This window comes from Rhinoraja longicauda, chromosome 18 (genome assembly GCF_053455715.1).
Source record: "Rhinoraja longicauda isolate Sanriku21f chromosome 18, sRhiLon1.1, whole genome shotgun sequence".
NCBI classification, from domain to species: domain Eukaryota; kingdom Metazoa; phylum Chordata; class Chondrichthyes; order Rajiformes; family Arhynchobatidae; genus Rhinoraja; species Rhinoraja longicauda.
In genome coordinates this window covers 29413918-29429018 of record NC_135970.1, presented here as the reverse complement: position 1 = coordinate 29429018, position 15101 = coordinate 29413918, and the positions used below count along the sequence as shown (strand labels likewise).

Genomic DNA, 15101 nt, shown 5'->3' with positions numbered 1-15101 from the left:
TAAATGGGTTTGGCACAGGACTAAAATAAAAATTTAAAATTAAAAGTTGAAACTTGAGTTAGGGGTTGGATGTACAACTGTGGTTATTGTCTCCCGGATCTATCCCTTTAATTTTTATAGTTATATCTTTTTTTTAATCCTCTTATTCTCTCTTCCCAATAGTTTATAGTTTTTTTTTTGTTTTTTTTTTCTTCCTTTCTTCTTTATTTTTTTATTTTCTCTCTTTAAAATTTTTTTAATTGAAGCTATGTAAGAACTCTGTAACAAATGTGTCTTTTATTTCTATTTGTACATATGCTTTTCAAAAAAAAAAAAAAAAAAAAAAAAAAAGATTCTCAACGTTAAAATGGAAGGTTGGACGAGTGCCACTGAAATGATAGCGCGGCACAGTAGAATTGTTGCCTTAAAGCTCCAGGCTCGATCCCGACTGCGGGCACTGTCTGTACGGAGTTTGTACGTTCTCCTTGTGACCGCGTGGGTTTTCTCCGGGTGCTCCAGTTTCTTCACACACTCAAAAGATGTAGAGGTTTGTAGGTTAAATGGCTTTGTTAAAATTGTAAATTGTCCCTTGTGTGTGGGATAGTGCTAGTGCACGGGGTGGTTGGCGCTGGTTGGCGCGGATTTGGTTTCTATGCTGTTTCTCTAGAGTCTGTCTAAAGGTTGGGTTTACGTCAGGCCAGGGGTTGGGGGGGGGGTGTGGTGGGGGGGGGGGGGGGGGGGTGGGGGGTCTGTGTGCACTTAGGAATAATGTTCTCAAGTGGCACCGCAGTGGTAGGAGTGACCCCTCACCTTGCATGGTGTCCCTCGGGTACCTGCGTTACTCGCCGGTTCGCCAGTCTCCCACAGGCTCTTCATGGTGGCCACATCCTCCGACAGGTTCGGGATGTCCAGAGACGAGTGCCGCTGTGACTTCGTCGTGCTCTGCACCAGCGTGCGTGCGAGCGAGAAGCAGAAAGAAGGGGAACGCGAAGGAGAAAGAAGAGGAAAAGAGGAAGACAAGGGAAAGCAAAATTAACAACTGTCGATAAACATGCAACCACTTGCTGGCAAAACACTGAGGTAACATGAGGTGGATAGTAGACAGGGTAAATAGGGTAAACGCACAAATGTATTTTTCCTGGACAAAGACACAAAGTACTCAGCGGGTCTGGCAACATCTCTGGAGAACATGGATAGGTGACGTTTCACAGAGTGCTGGAGTTACTCAGCAGGTCAGACAGCATCTCTGGAGAACATGGATAGGTGAAGTTTCACAGAGTGCTGGAGTTACTCAGTGGGTCAGGCAGCATCTCTGGAGAACATGGATAGGTGACGTTTTGGGTCGGGACCCTTCCTCAAAGTTCTGGCTTCTCTAACCTGGGTAAGGGTATCAAAAACTAGAGGACATACATAGGTTTAAGGTTTAATAGGAACCTGAGCAACTTTTTCACATAGGGTTTGGTGGGTGTATAGAACGAGTTGCCAGAGGAGGTAGTTGAGGCAGGTACTATAACAGCATTTAAAAGACACTCTAAAGGTACATGGATAGGACGGGTTTAGAGGGATATGGGCCAAATGCAGGCAGGTGGGACTGGTGTAGATGGGGCATGTTGGTCGGCGTGGGCAAGTTGGGCCATAGGGCCTGTTTCCACGCTGTATGACTCTATTACTCTGTTAGGTTTGAGGAACAGCCGTATTGGCAGCATTTTAACACCATGTTTTCGTGCTGTATGGCTCCATGACCCGAAATGTCACTTATCCATGTTCTCCAGAGATGCTGGCTGACCCACTGAGTAACTCCAGCACTCTGTGAAACGACACTTATCCATGTTCTCCAGAGATGCTGGCTGACCCACTGAGTAACTCCAGCACTCTGTGAAACATCACCTATCCATGTTCTCCAGAGATGCTGGCTGACCCGTTGAGTTACTCCAGTACTCTGTGAAACGTCACTTATCCATGTTCTCCAGAGATGCTGGCTGACCCACTGAGTAACTCCAGCACTCTGTGAAACGTCACCTATCCATGTTCTCCAGAGATGCTGGCTGACCCGTTGAGTTACTCCAGTACTTTGTGTCCTTTAAGGTTTAGAGGGATATGGGCCAAACGTGAGCAAATGGGACAAGCTTAGATGGGACATCTTGGTTGGCATTGGCAAGTTGGTGTGAAGGGCCTGTGTCCATGCTGTACAGTGCATGACTCAAATGGATAATATTGATTTCACTCAAGTTCTGGGTTCAAGGAGAATCTGTGGCTAAAACCTGTGAGTTTAGTGATTTTATGGCAGATCATCGTAAAAGGTAAAGGGCGGGGTAAATTTAATACTTAATAAAGTATACGTAAAATGTGAGATGTTCCTCTTTGAAAAAGAGAAATGAAAGGCAATAATGTATTAGTAATGCAGAAACAGCTGTGGCATTTTCCATGAGCACGTTTCACCATTAATTCCCTCCCGTCCTATCTTACAACACTGACCACACTTTCAAATAGCCTATACTCGCTGTGAAAAGCAGAGGGAAGTGCAGAGGTCAAGAAGGGCTTGAACATCCTGTTTAGCTTTCTCTAACCATTTCCCATGAGTCGACCTCAACACCTATCCACTCACACAGTGAGAGCTAAGTCAGGACTTGAAGCCTGATGTGCGTGGGGTGGAGGAGAGATTTGGGATGCAGTGATGTGTTGGTTCAAGGTTGAATGAAAAGTTGTTTCAAGTCTGGATAAATTATTAGCAGGATTTAACAGCTCTTACATCATTATTTCTATAGATGCACCGGAGAAAGCATTTTATCGGGATGCCTCACAGCATGGTTTGGGAACAGCTCCACCCAGGACCGCAAGCAATTGCTCTGAATTGTGGACGCAGCCCGGACCATCACACAATGCAACCTCCCTTCCATCGACTCCATCTACACTTCACGCTGCCTCGGCAAGGCCACCAGCATAACCAAGGACCAGTCGTAACCAACCACTCCCACTTCTCCCCTCTCCAATCAGGCAAGAAGTACAAAAGTGTGAACACGCATACCTGCAGTTTCAGAGACAGTTTCTTCCCAGCTGTTATCAGGCAACTGAACCATTCTCTCACCAACTAGAGCTACCATCTGCCTCGCTCGAGACCCTCGGATTATCTTTGATCGGACTTTACTGGACTTCATCTTGCACTGAAAGTTATTCCCTCCATCATGTATCCATGCACTGTGGACGGCTTGATTGTAATCATGCATTGTCTTTCCGCTGACTGGTTAGCACGCAACAAAAGCGTTTCACTGCGCCTTGGTACATGCGACAATAAACTAAGCCAAACTAAACTAAACTAAACTATTAACATCCCCGGACCAGCCAAGGTTGGTTGGAAAGGCCAATGAAACAATTCAAGAGTATTCAACTGTTAGATGTACCGAAGCAGAACAATCAAATTCTTACTTGCAGCAGCATAACAGGTCTGCAAACACAGTGCCACATAGATAACCACAATAAACTAACGAGTAAAGTGCAATTAATAAGAAAACACAAATGAAGGCCAAATGAAGGCAAGCCAAAATGAAGGCCCAAAGTTCCTAGTCCCGATCCATCTTTCATTCCCGAATGACAAAGATAGGATAAAAGAATAAAACTCAGAGAATAAACAGCAAAACACAACGCGCTGGAGGAACTCAGCAGGTCAAGGCAGCGTGTATGACGGGGACTGGACGAGACGTGACGGTTCCGGATCATTCTTCAGACTGTTCACCTCAACTATTCCCAAGCAGCCAATCCCCACTTTCCCAACAAGTCTGGAGATGGATCCTGTCCCGAAATGTCACCTGTCCATTACCTCCACGGATGCTGCCCGACCCATTGAGTTCCACGAACTCGTGTTTCCCTCAAGATTCCAGCATCTGCAGTTTCTTGCATCCGCGGAAGAAACAGCAAGGTGTACAGTATGTCTAACTGGGATTATTACACTCCTCGATCAGATGTTACTGGACTTATAACTCCTTATAACTCCTTATAAGATGTTATAACTCCTCGATCAGATGTTACTGGACTTTTACCTTGCTTAAATGCTATTCACGTTATTCCTTGTATTATGTACCTGTACGCTGTTGCCGGATCGATTGTAATCATGTACAGTCTTTCCGCTGACCGGTTGGCACACAACAAAAGCTTTTCACTGTACATCGGTACACGTGACAATAAACTCAACTCAAAACTCGAAAGCTCAATACCCAAATGCAACTTGAGAGAAAATGAATCAGATTACCTCAATAGCATTGGTATACTGTTCCAACCGATCATCGATCTTTGATATGTTCGTGATGGGTTGGCTCTTCTTAACGCTGTTGCTGTCGTTGAAAAAAATTGATTAAAAAAACCCCCACAAAATTTGCAAAAAGAAGCAATTTTTAAAAGTAACACAATCATATGGAAACATCAGAAGAGGAACCATTATTTTCCAGCTGTCATCCTCTTAGTTTGTTAACATGTTGGACTGTTGCTGTGGGTGAATGGAAACTGTGATATCAGACGCAGCAACTCAATGGTTAACTTGCTGCAAGTGGTAAATCAAAGCTGATTTCCTTTCATCCTCTGAGATAATAATAATAATAATAATATATTTATTTTATATAGCGCCTTATCACATGCTCAAAGCGCTTTACAAATACAATTAACATAGAAACAAACAGACAAACTATCCTGACGGAAAAGCGGCGAATACTCAACGCCAGCGTCCTCTCACGTCAGGGTCCGGCAGCAGACATCAAAAAGCACAAGACACACAGGTACAATTTTTTACACAAAACAGCCATCACAGTGATTGAGATGAGAGTGAAAGGGGGCTGGGGAGTTAAGCTTTAGCAGAAGTAGGCAAAAGAAGTCAGAGAACCTCACTATGACCACAAAACATAGGAACAGAATTAACCCATTCAGCCCATCGAGTCTGCTCCACCATTCGGTCATGGCTGATCTATATTTTCCTTCTCAACTCCATTCTCCTGCCTTCTCCTGCTCCATTATCCTGCTTTGCCGCCCTGACTAGTCAAGAACCTACCAATCTCCGCTTTAAAAATACCCAATCACTTGGCCTCCACTGCCACCTGCGGCAATGAATTCCACGGATTCACCACCTTCAGGCTAAAGAAATTCCTCCTCATCTCCTTTCTGAAGATATGTCATTTTAAAGCTAAAGCTGTGCCCTCTGGTCTGAGACTCTCCCACTACTCTCCACACCCACTCACTCGAAATGCTGCCTGCACATTCTCTTCATTGATGGAACATAGAACAGGACAGCACAGGGACAGGCTCTTCAGCCACAATGTACCAACATGATGTCAAGTTAAACTAATCTCATATCTCTGCACATGACCCCTGCAAATGGAGGGATATGGATTATGTGCAGGCAGATAAAAGTTGGTCTTGGCATCATGTTCGGCATAGGCGTTGGGGGCCGAAGGGCCTGTTCCCGTGCTGTACTGTTCCATGTTCTATGAAGAGGAGGTTCACAAGAATGATCCCAGGAATTAGTAGATTAACCTATGATGAGTGTTTGTCGGCACTGGGCCTGTGCTCGCTGGAGTTTAGAAGCATGAGCGGGGACCTCATTGAAACATAGAGAATAGTGAAAGGCTTGGATAGAGTGGATGTGGAGAGGATGTTTTCATTAGTGGGATAGTCTGGCATTATGGGCCCTTCGGCCCTCGATGTCTGTGCCTAACATGATGCCAAGACCAACGTTTATCTGCCAGCAGATAATCCATATCCCTCCATTTCCATGTTCCTATCCAAAAGTCTCCTAAACGCCACTCCATCACCACCCCTGGCAGCATGTTCCAGGCACCCACCACTCTGAGAAAAACTTCCACCTCCTCCGTACATCTCCTTCAAACTTTGCCCCTCTCACCTTAAAGCTGTGCCCTCTAGTATTTGACATTTCCATCCTGGAAAAAGGTTTTGACTGTCTACCCTATCCACGTCTCTCATAAGTTTAGATATCTGTATTTGATCTCCCTCCAACCTCCAGTATTCCAGAAGGAGCAATCCAAGTCTGTCCAATCTCTTCCCGTAGCTAATACCCACTAATCCAGGTATCATTCCAGTAAAAACCTCTTCTGCACCCGTCCCAAAGCTTCCACAGCCTTCCTGTAATGGAGGGACTGGAACTGCACGGGTTGTGGGCGGTTCGAGTCTGGTCTGGCCTGGATAGATCGAAGGAAAGGATGTTTCCACCAGTGGGAGAGTCTGGAACCAAAGGTCATACCCTCAGAATAAAAGGACGTACCTTTAGAAAGGAAATGAGGAGGATTTTCTCTAGTCAGAGGATGGTGAATCTGTGTAATTCATTGCCACAGACAGTTGTGGAGGCCAAGTCAATGGATATTTTTAAGGCGGAGATTGGCAGATTCTTGGCAATTATGGGTGTCAGAGGTTATGGGGAGAAGGCAGGAGAATGGGGTTGAGAGGGAAAGATAGATTAGGCATGAGTGAATGGCGGAGTAGACTCGATGGGCTGAATGGCCTGATTCTGCTCCTAGAACATGTGAACAGTGCAGAAAGATAGCACAGGGACAAGGGCTAATGTGGCAATCAATGGGATGGTCTGTCAGGACATATTGCCACTTGTCCCTAGCTGTACTGTGCAGGTGTCTAACTCTGCACCTTGCCATCTTTACCAGGATGATGCCTGGATTAGGTGCTGGCAGCTGTAGGGAGAGGTTGGACAGACTAGGATTGTTTTCTCTGGAACACCAGTGGTTGAGGGGAGGCCTTAGAGAAGCACAAAAAACTGAGAAGCGCTTTGTCAAAGAAAACAGAACAAAGTCTGAGTAAAACCCAATGGGGAGTTTCTGATAGCCGGGGATTGAAGGATGTGGTCATCTGTGTCACGCTAGGGGTCAAGACCACTAAATCATAGCCGCATGGAGAAGTTGTGGTCATGGCCATGAATGTGTGCAAAGTCATTTCTCCTTCTGTGGGTCGGCAGAGAGGTCCTACTAGATGAGGGGGAGTCATAGCAATAGAGTCATAGTCATATAGCGTGGAAACAGGCCCCTTGGCCCAACCTACCCACACCGACCAACATGCCACCGTTTGGCCCATATGCCTCAATACCTACCCACATACCCGTCTAAATGTTTCTTAAATGTTGCAACAGTACATGCTTCACTACCTCCTCTGGCAGCTCATTCCATACACCCACCACCCTTTGTGTAAAAAAGCTACCCCTCAGGCTCCTATTAAATCTTTCCCTCCCCTCACCTTAAACCTATGTCCTCTGGTTCTCGATTCCCCTACTCTGGGCAAGAGAATCTGTGCATCTACCCGATCTATTCCTCTCATGATTTTGTACACATCTCTAAGATCACCTCTCATCCTCCTGCTCTCCAAGGAATAAATTTCCACCCTGCTCAACCTCTCCCTATAGTTGAGGGCCTCGAGTCCTGGCAACATCCTCGTAAATCTTCGCTGCACCCTTTCCGCTGCCTCACGGCGCCAGAGACCCAGGTTTGATGCCCCATCTCGGATGCTGCCTGGGTGGAGTTTGCACGTTCTCCCCGTGACTGCATGGGTGTCCTCAGGGTCCTCCTGCCTCCGCCCACATCCCAAAGACGTGCAGGTTTGCAGGTTAATTGGCCACTGTAAAATTGCCCCTCAAGTGTGTAGGGAACGGATGAGAAAGTGGGCTAACACAGAACTAGTGTGAATGGGTGATCGATGGTCGGCACGGTAGGTTGGGTTAGAATTGCAAAGAACATGGAATGGGAGGCAAGGGGTTCAGAGAATGGAAGGTAGCTGGACAAAGAGAAGATGGACTGAAAGTCCTGTTTCCATGCTCCACCTCTAAATGAAGCTAAACTAAATCTAAACTTAATTGGACAACCAGGTCCCTAGGAATTCTGACTAGGGGCAATTCAGACTTTAGAGCTACAGCGTGGAAACCGGCCCTTTGCCCCAGTGAGACCGGGCCAACCAGCGATCACCCCCCGTACATCAGCACTACCCTACACATCAGGGATCATTTACAATTTACAGAAGCCAAATTGGCCCACAAACCTGAACGTCTTTGGAGTGTGGGAGAAAACCGGAGCACCCGAAGAAAACCCATGGGGTCTCGGGGGGAACGTACGAACCTCGATACAAACAGCATCCGAGGGAAGGATTGTACCCGGGTGTCTGGCGCTGTAAGGCAGCAACTCTACCGCTGTGTCACTCTGGCACACTATGGCTCTTTCAAAAGTGTTGTGATGTTGGCGTTATTGGAGGGGACTAACTGAGGGGTGGTGGGGGGGTGGGGTTGGGGGGGGGGGGGGAGCGATCAGAGGGAAACTGAGGGAGCTCGAAGCTGAGTGAGAACAAAGTTCAGGGGCTGATCACAGCGACAGTGCCTCCGCTGGACCTCCTTACCTCTTCTTTAGCGAGCGGTTCAAGGATTCCGTCTTCTCACTGATCTGGAAATCACAAGCATAGCAGGGATTAGTCTCAGTGCTTCATGGCAACTCACGTCTTCTGGCCAATTTTGAGTTGAGCCGAGGCTTTTCATCCCTGAGAAACAGATTACTCGTTGGACGTTGCCATGGAGACTCCACTGGCCTAATTCAGTGATGTGTCTTAAATAAAGGCAGCAGAAAAGGAAAAAAGTCATAGGGTGGGGCATTAATCAGAGAGATGATACACAACGTTCAAAACATCAAACCAATTCAGAGGAAAGGCCACACAAAGAACTGCAGGTGCGGCTTCACCAAAAAAAAGATGCAAATTGCTGGAGTGACTCAGTGGGTCAGGCAGCATCTCTGGAGGACATGGATGGGTGGCATTTCATGTCACGACCCTTCTTCAGATTATATTGTAATAAGAAGGAACTGCAGATGCTGGTTTATACTGAAGAAAGGCGCAGAGTGCCGGAGTAACTCAGCGGGTCAGGCAGTATCTCTGGAGAAAATGAATCGGTGATCTTTCGAGTCTGGGCCCTTCTTCAGACTCCATGGGTGGTGTTTTGGGTTGGGACCCGACTTTCAGACTGAAGAAGGGTTCCAACCCAAAACGTCACCCATCCATTTTCTCCAGAGATGCTGCCTGGGCCGCTGAGTTACGCCAGCATTTTGTGTCTACCCTGCTTCAGACTGATTGGAGGAGAGGGGGAAGAGAGATAGTGGATGGACAAAGCTTGGAAAAAAGCGATAGGTGGATGCAGGTGAGCCGGGTTCGATTGGCAGATGGGTGGACAAAGGCCAGAGATGGGAAGGAGTCAAAAGGGTGTCAGATAAGGAGAGAGGAGGAGTGAAATGTGAAACCAGAGTGAGGGATGTAGGTGGAAGGGGATGGGGGGTGGGTGGGAGGGGGGGGGGGGGGGGTGAGATAGTGGGAGAATTGGGTTTGCACTAGGGTGGGGCAAAGGGAAGAAAGATGGGAGAAAAGGGGAGGGTGTTACCTAAAGTTGGAAAACTCAATGATCATAGCGTTGAGTTTTAAACTACCCAAGCGGAATATGAGGTGTTATTCCACACACTTGCCACGCTTTGTCCCAGCCTCACCTCTTCTCCAGCTTTCTCCCTCCCTGCTACAATCAGTCTGATGAAAAGACCTGACCCAAAACATTTAGGATGTTTGCAGACATTTTTTTTAAAAAGAAAGAAACTGAAGGTATAGAGGAGATTCATTCCAAAGGTGAAATGTGGCCCTGAAGATGTAGAATAATCAACTGTGGTCATGAAAAAGTTATCTGATGTCCATAAACTGTGCCTGGCCATGTGGTAACTTCCATGCTTTGGAGCATTCAGCTTTTGATCGGAGATGATGAGATCTCTGTGGTACAGGCCATAACAGAGGAGGGGACTAATTAAGGGAGGGGAAGTTTGAAAGATTTTTTTTTTTAATGTGGAAATACTTCCACAAACATTTTCTTCATTAAATGAGCAAAGAACGGGTGCAAGAGGCCGAGCATTCCACCAAGAGATGACCCATTGCATGTCGTAATGTCTACCATAAGATCAGGTCTGATCTCTGATCTTTGCTCACAAAATGCTGGAGTAACTCAGCAGGTCAGGCAGCATCTCAGGAGAGAAGGAATGATCTTTGCTCAATTCTCTGCTTCTTTCTGAGCCCGGTTAGCTGATCCAAGGAAGATTACTGGATATGGTAATACAATTGAACACAGGACAACAGAAGAAAATAAGATGGAAGATAGAATTGTCAGCCTTGGATAACAAATTCGCTGGAAGTCCGGGTGTTAAATTGTACTCACAGAGTCCTGGAGCTACAAGAAACAGGCCCTTCGGCCCACCTTCTCCATGCCAACCAAGTTGGCCTACTGCGCTAGTGCCACTTGCCTGCATTTGACCCATGTCCCCCTTAGTACACGACTAATAATTCTCCCACTTCCTACTTCGTACACAACTAATAATTCTACCAACTTAATAGGCCTGTTGGCTTGAATTTCTTTAAATGGTATCAATAGGTCAGATTAGATCCCATTTGGAGTTGATTGAAGTTTGAGGGTTTTGAAGGTTGCAGATTAGTTTATTGTCATATGCTCCCCGGTCAGCGGAAAGACAATATATGATTGCAATCGAGGCATCCACAGCGTACAGATACAGGATAAAGGGAGTCGAGGTTTGAAAGAGTGGAGGGATTGCAATGTGTGATTGCAGATCCACTTCTGGGACCAGCCCGCAGAGAGCCGCCCAGCTTGGACGCCATCCAGGAATTGGGAGGGAGAAGGGAGAGAAGGAACAGGTTGAGATGCCTCATTTTAACTGCACATTCGATTGACTCACCAGGCAAGTTGTTTCTGAAGACATCCCATCATCAAACTCTTTCTGAAATGACAGACACAGGCGATAGGAGATAGAAATGCCATGGAAAAGAACAGAACACACCGCAACAGCCCACAGATATCAGAGAGCAAGTCTTGTGCTGGTGTCATCGGCAGCTTTGCAGGACAGACTCCAAGAGAGAATTCAGTACGGCAATGGGCAAATCCATTTGGCGTTGGGGAAAGCAAATGAAAGACATGGCGGCCTGTGATTCTCTCTGACATGTTTCTACATCACAGAACAGAATGCAGCAGGTAGTCATGTTTAATGCAGTTGATCATATTGTTTCCCAAACAGAGGCATGGAAGATTAAGATGAGTTTCTTCGTTTCTACCTGCACGCAAACATCCCTTGTTAAACCTGCCCGTGGAAGTCTGGGAATAGACCATGATTTAATCTCCCTCCACACCAACTCAGCTTATGAAGGATATGCACACTCCAGGAACAATCATACATCTGATAATGGCATTAAGACGGTTACTTATTTAATATGAATAGCCAGCATGGCGACACAGTGGAGTGCAATCATATCATATATCATATATATACAGCCGGAAACAGGCCTTTTCGGCCCTCCAAGTCCGTGCCGCCCAGCGATCCCCGTACATTAACACTATCCTACACCCACTAGGGACAATTTTTACATTTACCCAGCCAATTAACCTACATACCTGTACGTCTTTGGAGTGTGGGAGGAAACCGAAGATCTCGGAGAAAACCCACGCAGGTCACGGGGAGAACGTACAAACTCCTTACAGTGCAGCACCCGTAGTCAGGATCGAACCTGAGTCTCCGGCGCTGCATTCGCTGTAAAGCAGCAACTCTACCGCTGCGCTACCGTGCCGCCCTAATCACTCATTCATGCACGCGCACACAATCACACACACACTCGCATGTATGTACTCACGCTTGTATGCATATGTGCATACACGCACACACATGTGCCTGCACAATTGTATGTATACACACACCACATGCACACTTGCACATATGCACACACTTGCACGCATGCACACTTACATGTATGCATACACGTGCGCACACATATGCACTCACAGTCCCACACATATGCATGCACACAAGCATTTGTTTTAAGGCGCAATGCAAAGATAAAGCTTGGTGAAAAGTCAACCAGATGCATTCTACTGGAAAAACAAGAAAGAAAATAACTGGAACTGGACTCGCACTTATTTCGCATTCCCTGCCCTTCCACCTACGTTCCATCCTCTAGCTTCACAATTTGCAACTCTTCAATCCTTTTGTGTCACACCTTGTGTTTTTTATCACCTCTGGCCTTGTCTGCCTATCTGTCTATCAAACACCCCCTTGCCTGTATCCACCTATCACTTGCCGGACCTCGGCCTGCCCCCATCTCTCTTCCAGCTTTCTTCATCTCCCAGCACCACAATCAGTCCCATCCCAGAATGTCACCTATCCATGTTCTCCAGAGTTACTGCCTGACCCTCTGAGCCACTCCAGCACTTTGTGTCTTTTAAAAAAAAAAGAATCTTCAACCTGTTTTTTCCATAAACAATCTGGTAGAGATCAAGCAGAAAGTATAATCAATAATTGAAAATGTCATCAGGCCTGCCCATACTCTGATACTACCTGTGCCCCCTGGTAGTTGCTGCCTCACAGCGCCAGAGACACGGGTTCGATGGCTGACCTCGGATACTGTCTGTGTGCCGTGTGGATTCTCCCTGGGACCGCCTGCAACTCCTCCGGGTGCTCCAGCTTCCACCCCCATCCCAAAGACCTGCGGGTTTGTTGGTTAATTGACTTCAGTAAATTGCCCCTAGTGTGTAGGGAGGAGATGAGAAAGTGGGACAACATGAAACTAGTGCGCACAGGTGATCGGTGGTCGGCATGGACTCGGTGGGCAGAAGGGCCTGTTTCCAAGCTGTATCTCTAAGCTAAACTGGTCCTTTTATTCAATCTTAGCTGTATCTCTAAACTAGACTAAATTAAACTATAATAACAAGGAACTGCAGATAGTAGTTAACAAAGATAGACACAATGTATTGGAGTAACTCAGTTTTTGAAGAACGTGGATAGGTGACGTATCGGGCCGGAACCCTTCTTCAGACTGAAACTAAACAAACTCACGGCAGACATCAGTTTTTAAAAGCCTTTACTGCAATCTTTCATATGAGGGGCTTTCTTATGATATTACTCTGAGGGCCTGCTCCCCAGGTCTGCACTGTGGCGCAGTGGTAGAGTTGCTGACTTACAGCGCCAGAGGCCCAAATTTGATCTTGACTAAGGCTGCTGCCTGCATGGAGTTCGTACGTTCTCCCCCGTGACCTGCAGTTTCCTCCCACACTCCAAAGGCGTACAGGTTTGTCGGCAAATTGGATCGACAAAATTGTAAATTGTCCCTCGTGTGTGGAGGATAGTGCCAGTGTGCGGAGATCTTTGGTCGGTATGAACTCAGTGGGCCCAATGGCCTGTTTCCACGCTGTAGCACTAAACTAAACTGGACAACACTGCGTACTCTCTGTACTAAGTTCAGGGTGCATACCTTGGTGTGATGTAGGGGATGAAAAGATGTGGCATCCTGTTTGAGAGCCTACACTAAAATTGTAACGTGACAGACGCTGCAACTTCCTGTTTCACAATTCATCAGATACTCAAGTTTCGCGGTCACCTCAAAATAAAAACGAACTGTAGTTTGATCATGTTCAATGCAATTACCAGAACGCAGCAACCTCTGTCTCTTTTAAAGAGTGAACAGCGATCTAAGTTGCAGAAATATACATCAGAGGGCCACGGTTTGCCACGGTGGAATTTTTGCAAGTGAGGAATCGCTGTCGTGCAGCAGGTAGTTCAGTTTCAATTCATAAGTGATAGCTGAATTAGGCCATTCGATCCTCACTATGGGTGAGGCCCGAATTTGATTCTGACTACGGCTGCTGTCTGTGCGGAGTTTGTACGTTCTCCCTGTGACCACATGGATTCTGTCTGGGTGCTCCGGTTTCCTCCCACATTATTATGACGTACAGGTTTATAAGTTCATTGGCTTCGGTAAATTGTAAATTGTCCCCAGTGTGTACGACAGTGATAGTTTATGGGGTTTTGCTTGTTGGCGTGGACTGGGTGGACCGAAGGGCCTGTTTACACGGTCTATGTCAGGTTCATAAGTGAAAGGAGCAGAATTTGGCCATTCGGCCCATCAAGTCTACTCTGCCCATTAAGTCTACGCTGCCATTCAATCATGGCTGATCTATCTCTCCCACTCAACCCCATTCTCCTGCCTTCTCCCCATAACCCCTGACACCCGTACTAATCAAGAATCCATCTATCGCTGCCTTAAAAATATACATTGACTTGGCCTCCACAGCCATCTGCGACAATGAATTCCACAGATTCACCACTCTCGGTGCAGAGATTCAATTGTTGGGTGGAACTAACATATGAATGCTGGCTGTGCTGGCTGGACTCTTCAATTCCACACTAAAGATCTGGCCAGATATATTAAAGGCATTCAAAGTCCCTTCGAAAAAGAGGACACATGCTTAAAGTGGGAGGAGGGGCAAGATTTAATATGAACCTGAGGGGCAACTTTTTCATTCAAATGGTGGTAGCTATTTAGAACGAGCTGCCAGAAAGGTAATTGAGGCAGGTACTATAACAGCATTTGAAAGATACTTAGACAGGTACATGGATAGGAAAGGTTTATAAGTAGGTTATTGGGAGAAGGCAGGAGAACGAGAGAATGAGAGGGAAAGATAGATCAGCCATGATTGAATGGCCAAGTAGACTTGATGGGCCGAATGGCCTAATTCTGCTCCTAAGACTTATGAACGAGGGCATGGGGCAAATACAGGCAAATGGGACTATCTTAGATGGGGCATCTTAGTCAGCATGGATGAGTTGGGCCGAAGGGCCTGTCTATATGATTCTTTAACTGTTTAGGTGGCATCTCAGTGAATCTAACAATCCATGCCCAGTACGTTCTACTATGATAGAAACATAGAAGGCATGAAGCAAATTTGCAAACTTGGTATCCTCTAGCTTCACATTTGACTCCTCTTCTCCCCTTATCTCACAGCCTTGGATCTGCTTCTCACCCCTAGCCTTTGTCCACCCTTCTGTCTATCAAAGCCCACTCATCTGTATCCAACTATTACTTGTGTAAGAAGGAACTGCAGATGCTGATTTACATCGAAGACAGACACAAGATGCTGGAGCAACTCAGCGGGTCAGGCAGCGTATACCGGAGAAAATGAGTGTGAAGAGGGTCTCGACCCGAAACGTCACCTATTCCCTTTCTCCAGAAATGCTGCCTGACCCGCTGAGTTATTCCAGCATTTTGTGTCTATCCTCCGCCTA

At 46.5% G+C, this 15101-nt stretch overlaps 1 protein-coding gene across 2 annotated transcripts in view; it reads right to left on the bottom strand.

Moving 5' to 3' along the window:
* Nucleotides 1-15101, bottom strand: part of lsp1a (lymphocyte specific protein 1 a) — a 108078-nt gene that overhangs the window by 31887 nt on the left and 61090 nt on the right. For both annotated transcript variants that reach the window (XM_078415413.1, XM_078415411.1), the window contains exons 7-10: nt 10731-10772; nt 8362-8405; nt 4223-4304; nt 790-921 (exon numbers count right to left, since the gene is read on the bottom strand). In XM_078415413.1, the coding sequence (XP_078271539.1) occupies nt 790-921; nt 4223-4304; nt 8362-8405; nt 10731-10772 (300 nt within the window). The remainder of the gene's footprint in view (nt 1-789; nt 922-4222; nt 4305-8361; nt 8406-10730; nt 10773-15101) is intronic.